Below are 17,864 nucleotides of genomic sequence, written 5' to 3'. Positions count from 1 at the left end.
AAACTCATTCTGTTGTAAAATAGTCAAACCAGAAGACCTGAAGAGCGCAGTGCAACAGCCCATCTGTGTACAACATTTATTGTTAGAAGAACAGCCACCCAAACAAGGGCTTCTGCAACATAAACTGAAGTAAATGGAGCAAAAAGTCTGTTTTGTTTAATTTGATCAGGTCTAGGACAGATATGTATCTGCTCTGATATCAGTATCATCAGAGAATCCTCAGATCTTTAACTTCAGCACTGCAGCGCTCTGTTCAACATTAAATATTTGATTCATCTGAATTTTCAAAGAAACTAGATAAATGTTAAAACAGAAGAATATACTGAATTTCTTAACCATACAGCTCAATTAACTACTATATAGTGACTAATAATTTCTCATTCTAGCTTAGACCAGTTTAGTCTTGATATTCTGTTCCTTCTACCTACCCTGTGCCACAGAGTCTAAGGAGAGCTCACACTGAGATGTTTTGTTGTTAGAGTCCTCACAGAGCTATGCTCTGCCTCCTAGTGCTTCTTCCAGTTAGTAACTGGAATGAGATATGGACATGCTCACCAGCTGCTTCAGACTCAGCTAGGAAAATCTGTCACCCTATAGTGTGTCTCTGTACTGTCCCAAGGATACTTGCCTCTAAGAGGAGAGTAAACTGGCTGAACAGACATTATTTCTTTAAGGTCACCCATCCATCATCATTCCTTGGATAAATGTTTATAGCAAAAGCCTTGAAGAAAGTTGGATATTCTTCCAATTCCTCCCGCTTTACTTGCACACCTACTTTATAGCTGTTGATTAAATCAATGTATAGCACGAGATTTTACTTTAGGACAAGCTAAACACAAAATACACACTGCAATTCAGTCCAAAATATTAATAATAAAAATTCACCACAGTCATTAAAAATCACAAGGCCATTTGAAACGACTGCCAGCAGCCGTGTCCTTGTGTATGGCTATGCCAATTAAAAAGAGCCAAAGTTCCTGCTAGTGACTCTGTGCTTGTAAAAAAAAAAAAAAAATGTATGAAATCCTGGTTATCTAGCTAAGACTACAGCTAAAGGAGAAGATATTCCAGCACAGATATGTAATCTAAGCTAAGGCATGGCTGACTGCATACATTTGTGCTACATATCAAAGCTACCGTTATAAAGTTTTAGAAAATAAGTAAAAAACAAAACACAACCATGCACCTCTGGAGCCATGCTGAGTACAAAAGAAACGCCCAAGTGCTATCTATTCCCTTTCAGTAGTGTCACCCACAAACGGCATGATTAAGACACATGAAATATATTTCAAAACTGATGGAGAACAAGCTTTATCTGAACAATATCCAACTGAAACTGTGCAACACCAAACCCTGGGCTCACGAAGTTTCCCTCTTCCTCCAATTTTTTCAGCTGTTTAAAAGGTACAGTAATTTCTACCTGAAATTAAAAGGGGACTTGAAAACCATAAAGTTATTATGAATTAGTGAGAAAGCAAAGAAGGCAATTTTTTCCCCTTATTATCTTCTCTAAGTGTACTAAGACTTACATTTTCCAGTGGAATTAATTTTACAGGAATGATGATGTTGGTTACCATGGTTTACTATTATAATCCATATACAGCTTTCTGTGCTATATATTAAGAGAGGTTTACAGGTTTTAGCCCTCTACCAAGTAAAACAGATACCCACTTTGACAAATGAAGTCCATGTGTAAATCAGAGCCTGAAAAGCAGATTCTCTCCATGAACGTCATATATCAAAAAAAAAACAAACCAAACACTTGGCCCCTTCTCATAGCTGCTACCCTGCTAACTCAGTTTGGAATCTGATTTACACCCTCTGTTTTATACCACCATTAGTCAACAATTTAAACAATCAGAATATGTACCTCTGGTGGCTAAGGAACCAGAGGAAACAGAAGCCAGCGTCCTGCACAATTATGTAAGGAGGTAAAAGTGGATTTGTGCAGTGAAATAAGTAAATCTGACTACAGATACTCAGGGAAGAAACCCAGAGCCATTTTTACATAGCACTTTTTCCTATTCAAAACAGCTTCATAACAAGTTCCAGAACAGACCTTTCCATGCAGAAGCCCATATCTGGAGGTGAAGAAGCCAACTTATATCAAACCAATCCACAGTGACAGTCAGACCTATTCTTTTTAAATGGCTTGTGAATACCATATTACTAAAACCGCCCCCCCATCGGTGCATGGATCACAGGCGTTCATAATTACACAAATTCAAATGCACTGCAGAAACCGTCAATGACAAACTTCCAGGACTCTGACTCGAGTGCTGATGCTCCACAAAAGTTCCAGTCAAAGCAGTAGGGGAAGTTTCTTCAGCAGGAGCACAAGTACCATTTGAAGTCTGCAGCAGAATTCTCAGCCCGGAGCACAAATTACAACCTGGGGTTAATCTATCATGTTTGATGGACAGGCATCCTCCACGACATCCTTTAATTTGCTATGAGAAAACGATACTGGCAAGGAATGTCCTGAAGAGCATTTTGAGTGTGAAACTGACAGCACAGTCACTCTCCTGTGTGTATGGACAGAAAGTTGGTGTAACAGAGTAAATCTAGGAGAATCTGTCCAGTATGCATACTAAAGAAAGGCTTCTTTGGTGATGCTTCCACATACAAAATTATTATTTAGTAAACAAATTATTTTGGCCAGTACACAAAGGGAATAAGTATGTAATAAAACCCTCAGTATGTAATAAAACCCTCAGTACATAGACCAGACATATTCAAACATCTGAAGTGCACCTGAAATGGCATCAAAAGCACATTGCCCAGTTATGGTTCTGCAAATGTGCACACAAGTACACACAAGAGCAGTCACATGGAGTTCAATGGAACTACTCACGTATCTAAAAGTTAATCATGTGCATAAGTGCTTGCAGGATTGAGGCCTTATTTATCACAAACAACTGTGACGAAAAGTCTATACTTCCTAGAATCAGACCTAGTTTCGTAATTTTTTTTCTATCAGATTTCCATAGGAAATTCTGAATATGGTAAGGCTTTTTTTGACATTTTGGCACAAACGTGTGTAATATTTATCAGGAACAAAGATAAACAGATGACTGAGTAGCAAAGACTAAGGGTACATCTACATTGAGGGGAAGACTGAACCACTGATGGTCAACCTTCCAAGGTTCAATTCAGCATGACTACTGGGATAGTGCCAAACAGAACTGTCTCACTGCCTGGTGACTGACCAAGGAAATTTACTCTCTCTGGAGAACTCCTTTGAGCTTTGTAGGAGAACTCTCTTTTGTGTGTGTTGCTTTTATTTAACACCTCCGCCCTGTTGTTGGGGTGAGGTGATTCAGAAAGGGCAGACATGCCTGGCAGGCAATCAGAGTAAATCAGAAGCAAGGCTTGGCAGGAATGCTCAATGGTATCTTTTCTCCAGACAATGCTATTATTTTGCAATGAGCTGAAGTTCTACAACATAAATGGAAAACCTCCCCAACCCAGTGAGCTGCACCAGGTGAAAGCAGCTTCCCTGTGCTCGGAGCTGTACACAGCAGAGGCAACATAGGCACAACAATGATTTAAATGTAGAATGTTTGCTTCACTCCATTAAAACAGAAGTGCATGTTCTAAGCATGAAAAAGATCAGTTTCAAATTCTTACTCCAATGGCCCATAATATGTGCTAACAGAGTTTCATAGAAGGGGCTTAAAATGAGCACTTCATTTGAAAACACTCTCATACTTGCAATTCATGTTTTTTCTGATCATGTGAATACTACGGAGAAATTATTTATTATGCTTTTTGCCAAGGATTAACCTGATTCCATCTTCCAGAGTCTTTGTTTCCTTACGATACACTGGAACAACGAATGCTGGGAGAACCCATTTGTGTAAGGACCTTGTCTAGCCATTGCAAAGGACCATTAAGATGCAACTCAATCCAGCAGGGAGTACTGGTTACAGTCTGCCGTCTAGGAGGAAAAAAAAAAGGGGGAGAAACTTTTAAAACTTTACAAATATGAAGAGATTTTACAGCTACTAAAACATTCTTTCCTGCTTAGACAATAATTCTGCATGTTACTCCAAAGGAATGTCTTCCTTCTCTATAACATGTATTGTGCATATGCTGCCAAATTCTTATTTAAAAAAAAAATCAACACCCTATCCCTCCCTCAAACCTTTTTCCTGCTCGATATGCTTTACAATCATGGCAGGAGATAATTGCATTATCATCTATTTAGGGCCTAAGGATTTCTGAAAGAAGGCAACATTTGACCCTCTAGATAAAAAGAAAAGCTACTGCCTAAATGCCTTTCACAGACCTTGTCTGTCATAATTAGGTTGGCTCTAACACTTCAGTGTATGTGTAATTTAAAAATAAAACATCAGGATACTCTCTCAACCAAAGAATTAGGTTTTAGCAGCTGGTTGAAGTTCAGGTATGGGGGAATTTGGGAAAGATTTATGGGAATCTCATCCAGTAACCCTGGTTGACATCCACACCCACTCTGAAGGTATGGCTTGGCCTGCACAGCAGGACCTCTGCAGAGAGCAGTCTGGCAATATGCAGGAGTTCAGACTTATGCAACAGGTCTTACGTTTCCAATACTTCCCCCCATTCAAAGGCTCAGGAGTCTCTGTAGGTGCCATAATTGGTGTGATTATGCTGTTTACAAAGGCATTGTGGGGAGAAGAAAAGTTTGGATGTGACCAATTGAATAAAAGGAGCATCTAAGAAGCAAAACTGGTAAGCACTGTAAAAATTAAATTTATATTATATACACCAGTAGGCATTTCAGAAACACATCACTAACGCATAGGATGCTAGTAACCTAATCTTTACACTGAAAAGAGGAAGCTGGGGACCGGGAGGTGGGGGGAGGAAAGAAAGGCTTAGCTAGAGCTCTTGCCTAGTGGAACTTCTATCTTGTCCTATCTCACCTTCCTCCCTCGATCCTTCACTTGCCCCAAATGGCAACTGGCCTAAGAGGGCAGTGCCTTCAGAAGGCATGAGGGCCATGGACCAGGGAGAGGAAGGCCAAGAGAAAAGGCAGGCCACGGGTAAGGTCATGGGAGTCTCTCTTCTTGCTTGAGAGAAGCAAGCTGGATTAGGGAGTTTCTTCTGGTGCCAGAGTGTGTTGCAGAAAAGAAGGAAGAATAGGGAGAGGCTGGAAAGAAGCACACGATGGACTAGTCTATACTAGGGAAATAAGTAGATTTCAGATAAGCAATTCTAGCTACGGCATTTGCATAGCTAGAATAAACATATCAGAAATCAACTTACCTGACTGTCCTAAGGGAGGTCAACAGGAGCGTTTTCTCCCGTCAACCACCCTTACTCCACGTGACAGCATGGAGTACAGGGATCGACTGCCAACCCCAGAGAGACTGATTTTGCATGTCTTTACCAGAGGCGCAAAAATCAAACTCCGGAAGATCGACGCTTACCGAGTCTTTACCAGAGGCGCAAAATTGAACTCCAGAAGATAGACGCTGACCAGGCTGCTCTTCCCAAACGTACAGACATGCCCTGTAGCCCAGCTTAGAACCCATCCTCAGAGTGTGATGGGTTAATCAATTAAGAGGAGGAAGCCAAAGCCTTAGTGGCCTGGAGGAAAAGCTGCTGCTGAATCAAGACCCTAGCAGGTACAGAGGGGCTGCTATATGCATTATGCAACAGCTATTTGAGGTGTAGATTAATAGCAAGATGACCTCCTCTGAGCTGCCTAGCTAAGTGGGAGCTGCAATGCATTCTATCTATAAATGTGTACCTGCTACCCTCTGATCTAAAATGGATACTCTGCCTGGAAGGCACCACACCCATTCCCAGATCAGACATGGCAGACCAAATTTGGCAGCCTGCTGTATGTTGCCACAAGAGTGGGTGAATTGGCAGAGTCTACCCTGTAGAATGGCCTCAGGGTGAATCTTCTGTAGGAAAGGAGCCACCGCGACAGAAGGATTACAAGGGAGCGTGGAAAAGCTCTCTTACTCACTCCGACATTTCAGTGACGCATACATCCCTTTCATGGCCAACATGACATTAAAACACACTCACTGAACACAGAACATGTGTCCACTTCTCAAACACTGGTTGACAAAGAGCACATCAACAATGGCTCAGCACCATTACATACAAATCTATTCTTTGCATTCTGTTTCCTCCAATCCACAAATATGTTAACTTTATGCTTTATTCTGACATTCTATTAGGACAATCAGACTCCCAGACAGCACATCAGCTTGAAGATGTATTTCAGTATGTTAGCCTAGGGAAGCCTTCTGTTCCTTTTTGGCTTACTTGCTTTAGGCTCTGCTGTCAGAGGAGAGACAGCGTGTCATGAACTTCTTATAAAACAGTCCCCCCGATCACTGGAACACAAAAGAACTCAAACACCCTGCCAACAGATTGCTCAACTGCTTTAGCAGCTAAAGCATAGATGGCTGAAACAATGTGGTGGATGCAGCTTTGAATGAGCTTTTCATATGAATCAGTTCAACAAATAACTGCACTATGACACAGACAATTAGATGTAATTTCTTGTGGCACGGAAGCAAATGTTGGGCTTCACTACAGTAAATGGGAGCGTAGAGTTTCACTGACTAGAGTACTCCAATGAGAGAGCTTACTTCCCGTAAGTCACGCTCATCTGGATTTCATTAAAGACCATGGCCAGGAGCCACAGCTGAAATGGTCTGGCCTGGGTGCAGTAGATTTCAAAACAAAATGGATTCCAAATATCTGGAGAGATGAAGGAAGTGAGAGTGTGGTGAGAGGCCTGGGCTACAGCTGATACTATAGCATCATCCACCCAAACCCCCTCTGATGCAGGAGAATGTAAAGAAGAAAAGTCAGACATGTCTGCAAGTATATCCAGAAACAGCAAGCATCACATAACCTGTAATTAAGACTGTAGATTTAAAGAGACACCATCAAATAATTATTTTTAAAAGCAAATCTTGTTTTAGTCCTTTGTATGTTGTTCTGTCTCAAAACAACCTTTATTTTCTGACCAATTTAGTTTCTTCCATTTGGCATTACCAAATAAAGCCTTTCCAACCTTTGTGACATACGAAGCATGTATAAGCTCTATTTGCGTGATAAAGGCAATACTACTCAGTATAGCAGCGTGAAATCTGGAATAGTTGTTTATTTACCTGTGGTATTTATACTGTCCTGCAGTATTGGGAACTATCACACCATAGGTCCTAATTACACAGTTGTCATTATTAATTTGTCCCCTCAGTGCTCCTTTAGCTACGGAAAGGATGACAAATCAGGTCAGTAATTACAAGGAGATTTAAACAGCTACCACCATGAGGCTGGCACTGAGAATGGGGAAAGAATTCAATTTCACCAGAATTTTTCAACAACCCTAGCCAAAATCCTAAGATCTAAATTTCCAAGACCATCTGCTTTCAATTCAATCTCTCAAGCATCTGATAAAAGAAATGTCAAGGCTAAACCCAATCTACTCATAAATGTGCACAAAGATTCTGCCCATTAGAAACTCCAGGCATCACATTTGAATCTAACTTCAAGAAACAGCTTATACTTTTTCTTACGATGTCCATCTGGATTCACCTACAGTTAAGCTCCATTTAAAGATCCTGTACTGTACAATGCTTAACCAGATGCATATATACCCAGTGAGGAATGATGCAGTTTATATTGTATTGGGTTGATCAGCTTTTTCCTCTCACTTCTCCAGATACGGAAAATATTTAAAACATTTGAAAAACCTCTCTCTAAAAATGTATTACCATCTTCTATAGTAGAACTATGATTCTACGAACTACAACTGGATCAGTTTCCCATTTTAAAAGCCTCATTGAGCACTCTGACTCTCAAAATCAAGTACTGAAGTATGCATGATTGGTGATAAGCAAATGTGCAGTCTATTGAAAGTTGGAAACAAAAGATCTGACCTGTATTCAGCTCCCCAGCCCTTGACAAAGCTCATTCGGATTGTGCACATTCTGGTCAGCTGATACACAGCCTCAAAACCCTGATTCACAGACTGAGCCAAGAGGGCTGCAAATTCCTGGTTGTTAAAAATCTTCAAGTTACACCCTGTCAGGGAAAGAACATGACAACATGGCATTAGTGTAACTAAATTAAGAAATCCCACTTCTTTCTGCCTAAGGAAGGAAACCACGTAACTATATTCTCTCCACCCCCCAAGCAATATCACATTATGGACAGTTTGCATAAGTAACAACTTTCTAAATTAAATTGAGTTATAAAATGCAACATCCCCAAAATTCAAACCCTAAAAAAGCAAGGAAACACCATGTTGTGGGACACAATGCTGAACTCTATTGCTACTGAAGCTATTTTTTGTTGAATAAAACAGTAACACCACACAGCACTTCTACATCTGAAGGATAAATAAGATGCACTACACTCAGCAAATTCACATCCTCTTCATTACAATGCAAACCTCAATTACAGCATCAAACCTTAATATTTGTTAATTTAGCTGAAGAGTAATTAAGGAATTACTAGAAAAATATGCACTAGAAACAAAACAAACCCAAAAAATGATAGAACCAGGTGCCAAAACAGATCTTGCTGTCGAAAGTCAGATGTCAGGACTATACTATATAGTTTGATAGCACGTACTAGAGCGAAGAATGCAGATCTGTTTCAGTTATAACCCTATTTTAACTTATTCATACCATTCTGTAGATTTACCCTTTCCAATTAAATTTTCTATGCTTGGTCCAAGATGAAAGCTAAAGAATCCATTCAGCTGGTTTTGAGTTCTGTAGAGTTGAAAAAAAACGAACTTTTCCAATATAAAAATTTACTGCCTTTTTTTTTTTTTAAACCCAGAAACCTTAAAAATTGCCGAACTTAGAAACCTGGCAGATAACTAGCATTCATCTGAAGAGTAACAGAGTGAAATGAACAAAAATGAAATACAATTGCATCTGCTCTGATCCTACTGACAGAGACCAAAAACTACAGGACCTCTACCAAGCATTTATAAAACTGAATCACCCACCAGGAGAAGAAAAAAAATAAATTGACAGGGCCAGAAGAATACCCAGAAACCAGCTATTTCAAGATAGGCACAAGAAGATCAACAACAGAACATCACTTGTCATCACCTACAGCCCTCAACTCAAACCTCTGCAATGCATCATTAAAAATCTATAACCTATTCTGGATCTGGAAGCTACACTCCAGAAGGCTCTAGGTGACAGGCCTGTCCTTTCCTATAGACAATCTCCTAACCTGAGAAAGATTCTCAGTAGGAATCACAGGTTACACCACAGTAATGCAAATCCTCGAACTTTTCCTTTCAGCAAACCCCACTGCCAACTTTGCCCACACATTTATTCTGCAGATACCATCACTGCACCTAACCATGTTAGTTACAAGATCAAAGGCACATTCTCGTGCACTTCCAGCAACATGATATATGCAATTATGTGCCAACAACGCACTGACACTATGTACATGGGACAGACTGGGCAAAGCCTTCACCAAAGAATAAATGGACACAGAGCAGACATCAAGAAACTCAATACACATAACCGAGTCAGTCCACACTTCAATGGAGTGGGCCATTCTGTTAAAGACATGAGAATTTGTGTCCTGCAACACAGAGAATTTAACAACAGATTAGAGCGAGAGATTTGTGAGGTAGAGTACATATTCAAATTCGACACATTAACACATGGTATGAACAGAAACATCAACTACCTCACACATTACAAAGACTGCTTCTCCTCCTTTGATGCTTGTAATTATCTCAAGCAGGGCAATTAATATCTCCCCACCTCTCACCTCCTTCCTTCAATCCTATTTGATCTGTCAGTTTTTATTGCTATTTTTTTTTCTTTTTGGTCCTCTGTAATTATAAATGTCAGTCTGTATTGAAAATGAAATTGATCTGAAGAATAGTAACAGAGAGGAGGAAGTGGGTCTGTCCCATGAAAGCTCATCACTGAATAAATCATTTTGTTAGTCTTTAAAGTACTACACTTCTGCTGCTTTGTTTTGTTGGAGTACAGACTAACAGGGCTACTTCTCTGTTACTATTCAAGAATGAAACGTGACAAGATAAAAAGTAACAAGATGAAATGTAAGTGTTTAAGAAAAACATCTTAGCATGCTTTGTGAGCCTGACTGGTCATCTGTTTGGGGATCAAACCATTTTTGTTGGGAGCATATCCACACGTAAGGGTCAGAAGACTATAGATCTGGCTACCCATGGGCTGAGTCTAAGAGTTCCCTTGAGAAAAATCAAGGAACAGGTCATGCTAGAACAAATCTTCCTGAGAGATTTATGGAAGTTTATGTTTGGTAAGAGGAGAAGCCTCAAGGAGAGCAGGCCTTTGGGTGGGGGATGCACCATTAAAGAGCAAGAAAAGAATCAGGAAAAGGCCCGTGAGGAATCCAGGGAAAACACGCAGGAAGAGGCCCTGTAAATAAAGATAGGGCAGTCTGCATTATGGACAGATTGCCCAAGTGTTTAGGGTTCATGGACTGGAAACCCATAGCAGGTGTGCGGATGGGTTACCGCTATGCTGCCAGTCTCTGAGGCTAGAACATAGGCACCCTTGTGAAAAAAGGGAAGAAGGCACTGTCTGACATTCTGAAAAGGCTGGATGCTGAGATCAAGAGGAGAGCTAAAGGCTATGGTGCAGAAACACAGACCTTCACAGGAAGGTCTGTGCCAGACACAAGCTTGGGCGGAAGACTGGGTAGTGTTTCTTATGGATTTCAATTAATTTTGGAAGCTAGTGAACTCTTGTGATTTGGCCAGAAGGGTAAGTTATCTTAGCAACCTAAAAGCCATGGCAGCTGCTGGTGAACCATTTGAGAAGGAAAACTGAGTCCATGGATGGGCACAAAGCCACCATAGAAGTGGACTAGCTGATTATTACAAGTACTTATTTACTAAATCCTTTTTGCCATAATTTTGTTTTAAGAGAGGATACTCAATATGCTCACACCTTGATTTAACTAATGCAGCCTACCCAGATAGCTGACAAGTTTTTTAAATGTTTTTATTTTCTAAATAAATCTATTAAACCCCCCCGTAATATTTCTGTATGTTCTAGCTGGATACAAGTAGTAAGACCATGACAGTGAAGTTGCTTCATGTGTGGTTTCCCTACAATCAAGATCAATACACTAAAAAGTTTTAATATAAAACAGAAGTGGAAAAATAATACAGAATAACGTGGATGCTTCTAAATTAAAAGCATTTTCTTTCATTCATTCAACAAACTGTTTATAAAAACCATGTACCACCACTATTGCATTTCTTATTTATATTTGTACAGCAGCAATAGTTTGCAAAGCACATCCATCAAGCCCTATACAGCTACAAATTTATATATACCTGCAAATCTGGGGATATATTATATATATGAAAATATAAAATCTGTATCTGCCCAAGCAGAATGTTCTCTGCGGAACCACAGTGGCGAAAGGAGAAGAACATGGAGCTATTGCTCCCAGGAAATAGTGTCCCAAGCCAATAGCTCCTCTAGTGCAGCTGTACCATCTTCAGTCAGGGCAAAAGGCTCATCAGCTCGCTCTTGGACAGAAGATGCAGACTACTGCATGGAAGAGACAGAGGTCGGGGATGGGGGCAGTACAGTCATGCCAGAGGAGCTGCTGATGTGGGGTGCCGGCTCCTGGGTGCAGCAGGTCCATATTCTGCTCCTTTCACCACTGTGGTTGCCAAGAGAACTCTGTGGTTCTGCAAATACCCATTTATATATACACGTATTCACATCCATGGGTATAAATTCTGAATCCGTACAGGGCTCTACACATTCAGCCTAGGAGCCAATTTGTGTTCTTACTTACACAAATTAGAATTTATTAAAAGGTCCTTTTTGCAGACATGAAGAGAATGAACTACAACATGGTCAAAGACAGACAGAAGAGGAGGACCTTTGTTGCTGCCCTACATGCCAGCGGGCGTAACAGGCTTTAACTAACTTACACATTTACCTTTATGAACTGGGACAGTAGTGGGATACAGTAAAAACACTTGTAACAGTAACATTTTCCTTCATGTTGTCAAGGAAAACTGCTGAAGTTGTGGAGAAGGCAACAAATAAGTTTTTGATTACTGTAAAAATTAGTATTCATCAAATCCAATTCACTTTGTTGAATGCCCCAATTTCTGTATGCAGAGTTCCCATTCTTCACCTGTAAATGTTACGCAGGTTACTGCATACAGCTGAGTGAATACAACCATGCTAGGTTACCTGGTGGAATCTTGCAAACTGTTGCAGGGTGCCAACCATAGCGTTGGTTACAGTTAGGAGACTGGACAAAAATGGCACTGTCACTAAGGCACTCAGCAAATACCTCTCCTCCAATGTAGTACAGCCTTACTCCCCTGCCTAGAAAACACATGACGGAGTTTCAGTTTAGCCAGAAGTCTGCAACAAAGCATGCAAAAAAGCATTTATCTTCAAAACTTCAAACTCTTGGAAGAAAAGTTTTTAGAAATCTGGTTTACTTCTAAATCAAAAAGGCAGGAATCAAGCAAGGTCAATGATGACGGAAAACACAGTAATTTTGTTTTCAATGGATGTTAGGAACAACAAACTTCTGTGAGGACTTCAGACTGAGGGAGGTGAGCAAGATGGGAAAGCATTTATGAAGCCAGAAGCTCATTCTCCAGGCCTCCAGATGTATGAAACTATTTAAAACTGCTTTATAACAAAATTACATAATGCTTCTCAATCATTACATTTAGCATGAGATAACATTTGCTATATCCTTTGATAAAATGCTTAATATATGAATTCCATGGGAAACATAAATTAATACATTAAATACAAACAGAGTTGAAAAGTCATAAGTTTCAGGTATCAGTCTATATAACTCTGACAAACTTCTGCTGTGCTCTTACTCTGCTCGTGTGAAACCTTGCATTCAGTACTGCTTGAAGCACATGGAACCTGCTGAATTTAAGAATTAACTTGAGATTCTTGACATTTCTCACATACGGAACCATTTTAATAATGAAAATATTAAACAGCTGCTAAGTAAAAGAGCCATGGTTTGCTTTTCTAGCAGAAGGCAGGGAAACAAACTTGTATAATTAAGTCACACGCAAGTGTCCTAATACTGCCCTCACTTACACCACTGCTAAACTGGGAAATCTCCACTAACTTTCTCCAGGTTTAACAATGAACAAAGTTGGCCCCTAACTTGCTGTTTAATATTCAGCACTGTCAGGACCTTGCTTTCCATGGTGTATATCAGTAATAGCGCTACTTGAGGAAATTCAATTATACTGGTTTAAAATGTGTATAGGTGATAAATGATCTTATAAAAGTCTACATAGGGGCCAGTGAATCAATGGGGAATCTTTCCTTTAATTGCCAAGGAATTTGCATCAAGCCACTGCTTTCTATTCATGAGAGAACATGCAGGGAAAAGTAAAAAAAAAAAAAAAAAAGATCTCTCATAAAATTTAGAAAAATGTTTCTTACAAGGGGATGCAATTCAATGTGTACTATGCATAATAAATTTATTCTAAAACATCTTTTTATTTTACCATTGTAACAATAGTTTTACTTTAACATTAGGGAATTTTAATATGTTAAAATAATGAAGATACTTAACTAAGTACACAGGTAGCTAGTTTAATTTTCAGCACTCTGTACATGACCTTCTGAAACACCTTCCCATCCCACTCAAGAGATGGTTACAACAAGAAAGCCAGCATTACCAATGTGTCGTCTTGTGAGCTCCACAGCTGCATTTCTGTTCACATTAGATAATAAGCCAAGACAGAAGCGTTCAGAGTTAGAAGGATCAGTGAAGCCGTCCACGGTCATAGAAGGCTGTGAAGCATGAAATGTTTCCCCTACTCGCTGGTTGAGTTCATAATAGGATATAGAGCACCAGAAAGCTGGCTCACAGTAGGTAACAGGCTGCAGATCTGCACAAAGCAAATGGGAAAAGTCAGAGAAGCCCTTCAAAGTAAATGAAACGTTTCAGAATATTATTCAACTCCACTGCCTGTGTTTATTTAATAAATCAAACTTTAATTACTTTACAGATTTTAATTGGCTATAGCAAGAAAATTACATCAACACCAAAGCACTGACCTGTAGAATAATCACAATTAGTCACTACTACCACTTACCTGATTTAGAAAACTGAACACTCAAACTATGAAACATTAAATTTCAGGTAACTACTATGCCTTTAAAAAAAAAAAAAAAAAAAAAGAAAATAGCCTTACCTAAAATCAACGGGTCCATCTGTCCAGCTTCTGAGCAGATGACCCTCATTTTAAACCTGTCTAGCTCCACTATCTTCAGTGGAGACCCTCCTGATTCACACCAAATACAAGACACAGGACAAGGTCACTGGGAATTCTTATTTCTCATCATTCCTTTATCTGAAAAACTGTAAAAGGGAAACCTGCTTTCCTTAAATGGATAACAAGGCTTTGGTTTTAGTTCTGTGGTTGTGGTTTGAGTCAGCCTGCGCTCTCAAGTGAAATTAGTTGCCCCTTCTTACTTCACTGAGTCACTGTAAAGAGAACAGTACTAAATGTGTAAGAAGAGTGTGACTGTAAAAGTGTCTGTCCCCTTACAAAAGCAGCTTCTCTGCCCTGGCTGTTAATATCTGCCCATTAGACTCTAACAAGGGGACACATTCCCCTGTCTGATCTGGCTTGTTTTTTCCTCTTTTGATACATACTACTGATAATGGGCCATTTCCACCTTGCTCAATAGACCTTGTCAGCTGTGGCCCTCCCTTTTACTGGGACCCCACCCTTTAAATACCCCTCTGGAACCCCACCCCCACTCATGCATCTGATGGAGCAGGTCTTTGCCCATGAAAGCTTATGCTCCAAAATATCTGTTAGTCTGTAAGGTGCCACAGGACTTCTTGTTGTTGTAAAAGTAAAGAAACTGAAGTTCATCTGCTCAAGTCAATTCCAGTGACAGTGGATAGTCATTTAATATCATTTCCATTCTAAACAGGTGAAGATCTCTTCAAAACACACAAATTCTGCTCCTTGGTTGGGGAGAAGATTTAAGATGGAGCAACAGAATGCACTATATACCCCCCCGCCCGGTTCACCTTTATGGTACTTCTTCAGCGCTCCCAACACATTTAGATGCCAGATCTGACACTCAAAGGCAGGCCCCACCTCCCCCCCTTGCTAAGAGGAGCAGCCCAAGAAGACAGGTTCAGTGTCATGTGTTATGTAAACATCTGTCGCCAGCATCTCAGCTTTTAAGAACAAACATTTGTCCTGGAAAGTTCAGCCAATTAGAGAAAGGGAAGCTGCTTTCCAGATGTGCCCTCTTCAACTCCACACTAAGCTATGCCCAAAAACGCAGCCTTTACGCTACTGCAGCGTAGTGCATTTATCTCAGCTAGAAAGGCAATGATGTCAACAAGTGTTCTCATACCTCAGTAAGGAGGATACAGACGTGAGTATAGCTGGCCACATACCTCAAACCCTCCCTCTGCCCAGCTCGTCCCCAGCATCCTGTGGAATTGCTCCTGTGCTTAAATCAATGGCAAAATTCTGACTACACTGCAGGCAGGACTGAACCATATTTTATACTCCTTGATAAACAGTGCCCTTACCTGCCTGAACATTTTATATATATCCTATCACTCAGTGGTGTCTCTAATAGCAACAGACTAGTCCTAGAGCTGTCTCTAATAGCAACAGTTCTAGTCCTACGGCTGCCACTGGCCTGCTAGGTGACCTGGGGCAAGTGACTACCCCCTGCTCTGTGCCTCACTTTCCACAGCAGTAAAAATGGGGAGGATACTGACTTCTTTTGTAAAGCTCATAGAGCTGTACTGATGAGACGCACACAGCAAGAGATAACTATTACTACTCTGCTTGTCCTCCATCCCCACTTCCACAGAAGCAACTCCTTGGGGATCAGTCTCTGGGGCCACATCTGACAGTTCTTCCTGATGCGCCAACTATGTGAGGAAAGCCAGCACAAGTTACTGCACATAGCCTGTAATAACTTATCTCCATCATTTTTGGGGTAGGTCTTCTCAGGGCAACTGACAATCAGATGGGCTGTCCAAGAGTCATAGCACCCCAGGAATCCAAGCAGCAACGTGAAGGCAAAGGACCTCTCTCTGAAAGCCCCTGGACCCAGCACAACCCATAAAAATCCATGAATTCTGGAAGGATGGGTGCCCATTCTTATCTTCGAATGAGGAGTAACCTCTGCTCCTATTAGTGAATCAATTAAAGCAAAACTACATCCCAAGTGAAGGCTGGCATGTCTGCTTTCCTATGTGGTGACAACCTGCCTGCAAAAGGGAAAGTGAGGCTCAAAAGAATCAAGAGTGCAATCTTCACAGCATAAGAAAATAACTCCATAGAATGGAGTATTTATTGACTTGCAGTAATTCTGTAACATTCTTGCAAGCAAAAAACTTAGGTGTCTTCAAACTTAAAGAGGCATATGAATGCAAAAAAATCTTGCAATATTTCCTCTCACACATTCACATGTCATCATACAAATCTATCATTCACCCACACATAAGTATATCACATGCTGTTCCTTTTCCATCTCTGCCTCTTTCTGCTATGTTACACATTTAACTGCCGTGCATCAATCATGTTGCTACAATTTTCACTAAAGCTTTGGATTGTGGCACCTTCCTGTGCATGCTGCAACCATTCTGATAAACGCAGCACAAACTGCAATGCTAAATAAGGTAAACTAAATCAGGGTTATTTGCTTTAGAAAACTGAGACAGGAACAAATATATCTAAAAGAGCCCAACTTAATTTTATAACTGCAAAACAAGGTTTTTAGCCCTGCAAGTGGTATTTACAGAGTGATGGTGTCCCAGGTTTGTAGAAGCATCACAACCTGTGGTACTGTATACAGTAAGGTCTCAGAGTACATGAGGGTTCCATTCCATGTACCCTCGTGTAAACCCCGATTTTGCCTAAATAGGGGTCTGGTTTTTTCCCCAGCAGAACACATGTTCTGCAGCCGGGGAATCTGCAGAAAGGTAAGTTCTGGAATGTGGGGGGCAGCTGGGAAGGGTTAAGCCTAGTGGTGGGTTGCGGCCATGGGTGACAGGCGGCGGAGGCTAAGCCTGGGGTGGGTTAGGGCTGCAGGGGGGTGAGGGGTAGAGTTGAGCCAGAGCTGTGCGCAGGTGGTGAGCTGGAGACCTGCTCAGATGGTGAACTGGGCCATGGGGGACAGAGGCTTGAGCTGGAACCAGAGCTGTGCACAGGTGGTGAGCTGGCAGGGGGGGTTGAACCAGAGCCACATGAAACGGGGGGGTGGGGGCCGCGGGCAGCTTGAACAAGAGCCAGGCACAGGTTGTGAGATGGCGGGGTGGGTGGCTTGAACCAGAGCCGGGGAGGGTGGTTTAAACTGGAGCGGGGGGTGAGCTGGAGCCATGCATGAGGGGTGGTAAGCCAGAGCCAGGCATGGGCGCGCGGAGTGAGCCGGAGCTGCGCAAAGGTTGTGGGCCAGCAGGGGGTTTGAACTGGGGCCAGGGAGGTTGTGCCGGAGCCATGCCTGAGGGGATGGTGAGCTAGAGCCACAGATGGGAGTGGGGGGTGAACAGGACCTATGAGCAGGTGGTGAGCGGAGCTGGGGGGGTATGAACAGGAACTATGCGTGGGTGGTGAGCGGAGCTGGGGGGATGACTGAGCTGGGGCCGTGCAGAGCTGAGGGGTTTGAGCCAGGGGAAATCACGGTATAGGGTTTACTACAGGAATCGGGATCAGACGCGTAAGAGCACAGTCACGCACTCTGAGACTTTACTGTATAGTTTTGTGGTGCTATCCTCTAGCAACCACCTCCGTCTGGTATGTGACTCAAGGAGACTATGGGTCCCTGCTTAAGGATACAGGGAAATTTCATTTCCGGCTTAATTTG

At 41.4% G+C, this 17,864-nt stretch overlaps 1 protein-coding gene across 3 annotated transcripts in view; it reads right to left on the bottom strand.

Annotated features, from left to right (window-relative positions):
• Nucleotides 1-950: 950 nt before the first annotated feature.
• The window catches only part of SMAD3 (SMAD family member 3), a 102,263-nt gene continuing 85,349 nt past the window's right edge, over nucleotides 951-17,864 (bottom strand). For 2 of the 3 annotated variants that reach the window (XM_075006558.1, XM_075006559.1), the window contains exons 6-9: nucleotides 13,691-13,903; nucleotides 12,213-12,350; nucleotides 7,899-8,043; nucleotides 951-3,940 (exon numbers count right to left, since the gene is read on the bottom strand). In XM_075006558.1, coding sequence (XP_074862659.1) covers nucleotides 3,817-3,940; nucleotides 7,899-8,043; nucleotides 12,213-12,350; nucleotides 13,691-13,903 — 620 coding nt within the window. In that variant the 3' untranslated portion in view covers nucleotides 951-3,816. The remainder of the gene's footprint in view (nucleotides 3,941-7,898; nucleotides 8,044-12,212; nucleotides 12,351-13,690; nucleotides 13,904-17,864) is intronic. The other variant, XM_075006560.1, reaches the window with a different exon arrangement.

Source organism: Carettochelys insculpta, chromosome 12 (genome assembly GCF_033958435.1).
Source record: "Carettochelys insculpta isolate YL-2023 chromosome 12, ASM3395843v1, whole genome shotgun sequence".
NCBI lineage: Eukaryota > Metazoa > Chordata > Testudines > Carettochelyidae > Carettochelys > Carettochelys insculpta.
The sequence above is the reverse complement of the archived record's forward strand: the minus strand, read 5'-3'. Positions and strand labels throughout refer to the sequence as shown.